This window comes from Centruroides vittatus, unplaced genomic scaffold, assembly GCF_030686945.1.
Source record: "Centruroides vittatus isolate TY-2023 unplaced genomic scaffold, ASM3068694v2 contig_1187, whole genome shotgun sequence".
Classification (NCBI taxonomy): Eukaryota; Metazoa; Arthropoda; class Arachnida; order Scorpiones; family Buthidae; genus Centruroides; species Centruroides vittatus.
In genome coordinates, this window is record NW_027120760.1 from 21,878 (window position 1) to 26,231 (window position 4,354).

At 30.1% G+C, this 4,354-nt stretch overlaps 1 protein-coding gene across 1 annotated transcript; it reads left to right on the forward strand.

Moving 5' to 3' along the window:
- The first annotated feature begins 3,143 nt into the window (after positions 1-3,143).
- Positions 3,144-3,887, forward strand: LOC136983075 (streptococcal hemagglutinin-like). The gene is made up of 3 exons (XM_067279710.1): positions 3,144-3,245; positions 3,334-3,552; positions 3,597-3,887. The coding sequence occupies exons 1-3, from the start codon at positions 3,144-3,146 to the stop codon at positions 3,885-3,887; spliced, it is 612 nt and encodes a 203-aa protein (XP_067135811.1).
- Positions 3,888-4,354: the final 467 nt, after the last annotated feature.

Sequence of the window (4,354 nt, forward strand, 5' to 3'; positions counted from 1 at the left end):
GTGCCAGTCAATGCAAGTCAATGCGAGTCGGTGCCAGTCAATGCAAGTCAATGCAAATCGGTTCAAGTCAATTCAAGTTTTGCAAGTCGAGTCAAGTCTATGCAAGTCAATGCAAGTTGGTACAAGTTTGTTCAAGTCGGTGCAAGTCTATACAAATCGGTGCAAGTCAGTGCAAGTTGGTGCAAGTCGACTTTTTCTGATACTTCTTGTGATATTTCGAAATGTTACTAATCTAGCACTATAATTTTTTGTAGCCGAATTTTAGACAACACCCTGCGTCAAATTTTACTAAAATATTTATTTTGAATATGTAAATTTTTTACGTAAACGCGATATAACATTGATAAATTTAAACTCTACTTTTTAACTTTTTTTGATACTTTTCTTAATATTTTAAAAACTTACTAATACGAATCTATAATTTTGGTATTTCCTAGTTTAGAAAAACAAATCGCGTTAAACCTAACCAAGGTATTTATTTTATATATGTAAATTTTAATTGTAGACGCGATAGAACATCTAAAACTTAAAACTTGAGTTTCTTGACTTTTCTGATACTTCTCGTAATATTTTGAAAACTTACTAATTTCCATTTATTATTTTGCTAATTCCTGGTTTAAAACTACAACCCGCGTTAAACCTTTTTAAGGTATTCATTATATATATGTAAATGTTCATTGTAGACGCGATGAAACATCGAAAATTTAGAACTCGAGTATTTTGTTTATTGTGATACTTCTCGTAATATTTTGAAAACTTACTAATCCAGATTCATCATTTTGATATCCGCTGGTTTAAAACAACGACCCGCGTAAAATTGTATTAAAGTATTTATTTTATATATGTAAATTTTCATTGTAGACGCGATAGAACATTCAAAAATTTAAACTCGAGTTTTTTGATTTTATCTGATACTTATCGTAATATTTTGAAATCTTACTAATCCAGCACTATAGTTTTAATTTATTTGAGTTCAAAACAACACCCTGTGTTAAATTTTACCGAAGTATTAATTCTGTATATGTAAATTTTTTACGTAGACGCGAAAAAACATCGAAAAGTTGAAACACAAGTTTTTTGACTTTTTTTGATACTTCTTGTAATATTTTGAAAACTTACCAATTCAGATCTATAATTTTGGTAATCCCTGGTTTAAAACAACGACCCGCGTTAAACCTTAGTAAGGCATTTATTATATATATGTAAATTTTTTTTGTAGACGCGATAGAACATCGAAAAGTAAAAACTCGAGTTATTTGATTTTATCTGATACTTCTCGTAATATTTTGAAATCTTACTAATCCAGCACTATAGATTTAATTTATTTGAGTTCAAAACAACACCCTGTGTTAAACCTTACCGAAGTATTAATTCTGTATATGTAAATTGTTTACGTAGACGCTATAAAACATTGAAAAATTTAAACTCTAGTTTTCGACTTTTTCTGATACTTTTTTTAATATTTTGAAAACTTACTAATACAAATCTATAATTTTAATATTTTTTGGTTTAGAAAAACAAATTGCGTTAAACCAAACCAAAATATTTATTTTATGTATGTAAATTTTAATTGTAGACGCGACAAAACATTGAAAAGTTGAAACTCAAATTTTTTGACTTTTTCTGATACTTCTTGTAATATTTTCAAAACTTACAAATTCAAATCTATGATTTTTGTAATTCCTTCTTTAGAACAACAACCCGCGTTAAACCTTAGCAAAGCATTTATTATATATACGTAAATTTTAATTGTAAACGCGATAGAACATCGAAAACTAAAAATTCGAGTTTTTTGACTTTTTTGATACTTCTCGTAATATTTTGAAAACTTACTAATTTTCATTTATAATTTTGCTAATTTCTAGTTTAAAACAAAAACCCGCGTTAAACGTTTCTAAGGCATTTATTAAATATATGTAAATTTTCATTGTAGTCGCGATAGAACATCGAAATGTTGAAACTCCAGTTTTTTACTTTTTTTGATACTTATCGTAACATTTTGAAAACTTACTATCCAGATCTATAATTTTTGTAATTTCTGGTTTGATACAACGACCCGCGTTAAACCTACCTAAGGTATTTATTTAATATATGTAAATTTTTACTGTAGACGCGATAGAACATCGAAAATTTGAAATTCGAGTTTTTTGATTTTTTCCCATAACTCTCGTAATATTATAAAAACTTACTAATTCCCATCTATAATTTATATAACTCCTGGTTTAAAACAACAACCCGCGTTAAACCTAACAAAGGTATTTATTTTATATATGTAAATTTTAATTGTAGACGCGATAGAATATTTATAAGTTGAAACTCGAGTCTTTTGACTTTTTCTGATACTTCTTGTAATATTTTAAAAACTTCTTAATTTTCATCTATAATTTTGCTAATTCCTGGTTTAAAAGTACAACCCGCGTTAAATTTTTTCAAGGTATTTATTATATATATGTAAATATTTATTGTAGACGCGATAGAACATCGAAAATTTAAAACTCTAGTATTTTGTTTTTTGTGATACTTCTCGTAATATATTGAAAACTTACTAATCCCGATTTATAATTTTTTATCCGCTGGTTTAAAACTACAACCCGCGTTAAATTGTATTAAGGTATTTATTTTATATGTGTAAATTTTCATTGTAGACGCGATAGAACATCGAAAAAATGAAACTCGAGTTTTTTGATTTTTTCTGATACTTCTTGTAATATTTTGAAAACTTACTAATTCAGCACTATAGTTTTAATTTAGTTTAGTTAAAAACGACATCCTGTGTTAAACCTTTTCGAGGTGTTAATTCTGTATATGTAAATTTTTTACGTAGACGCGATAAAACATCGAAAAGTTAAAACACAAGTTTTTTTAACTTTTCTAATACTTTTTGAAATATTTCGAGTCAATTCAACTCAATGCAAGACGGTGTAAGTCGATGCAAGTTAATGCGAGTCAATGCAAATCAATGAATATTGATGCAAGTTTTTGCAAGTCGATGCAAGTCGGTGCAAGGCAGTGCAAGACTATGCAAATCGATGCAAGTCAATACAAGTCTGTGCAAATCGTTGCAAGTTTATGAAAATCGATTCAAATCAATGCAAATCTATGCAAGTCGATGCAAGTCAGTACAAGTTGGGGCAAGTCGGTGCATGTCCATACAAATTGGTGCAACTCAGTGCAAGTCGGTGCAAGTCGGTGCAAGTCTATGCAAGTCGATGCAAGTCAGTTCAAGTAAATGCAAGTCGGTGCAAGTCAGTGCGAGTCAATGCATGTTTATGAAAATTAATGCTAGTCAGTGCAAGTCTATGCGATTTGGTGCAAATTGAAACAAAAAAATAGTCAGTACAAATCAATGAAAGTCAGAGCAAGTTGGTGCAAGTTTCTGCAAGTCGATGCAAGACAGTGCAACTTGGTAAAAATCGGTGCAAGTCGGTGCAAGTCAGTGCAAGTCAATGCAAGTCTATGCAAGTCGATGCTAGTCAATGCAAGTTTATGCAAATCAATGCAAGTCAGAACAAGTCGGTGCAAGTTAATTCAAATTGGTGCAAGTCAATGCAAGTTGGTACAAGTCGGTGCTACTCAATGCAAATCAATGCATGTAGGTGCAAAAATATGCAAGTCGGTGCAAGTTAATGCAAGTCTATGCAAGTCAATGCGAGTCGGTGCAAGTCAATGCAAGTCAATGCGAGTCGGTGCCAGTCAATGCAAGTCAATGCAAATCGGTTCAAGTCAATTCAAGTTTTGCAAGTCGAGTCAAGTCTATGCAAGTCAATGCAAGTTGGTACAAGTTTGTTCAAGTCGGTGCAAGTCTATACAAATCGGTGCAAGTCAGTGCAAGTTGGTGCAAGTCGACTTTTTCTGATACTTCTTGTGATATTTCGAAATGTTACTAATCTAGCACTATAATTTTTTGTAGCCGAATTTTAGACAACACCCTGCGTCAAATTTTACTAAAATATTTATTTTGAATATGTAAATTTTTTACGTAAACGCGATATAACATTGATAAATTTAAACTCTACTTTTTAACTTTTTTTGATACTTTTCTTAATATTTTAAAAACTTACTAATACGAATCTATAATTTTGGTATTTCCTAGTTTAGAAAAACAAATCGCGTTAAACCTAACCAAGGTATTTATTTTATATATGTAAATTTTAATTGTAGACGCGATAGAACATCTAAAACTTAAAACTTGAGTTTCTTGACTTTTCTGATACTTCTCGTAATATTTTGAAAACTTACTAATTTCCATTTATTATTTTGCTAATTCCTGGTTTAAAACTACAACCCGCGTTAAACCTTTTTAAGGTATTCATTATATATATGTAAATGTTCATTGTAGACGCGATGAAACATC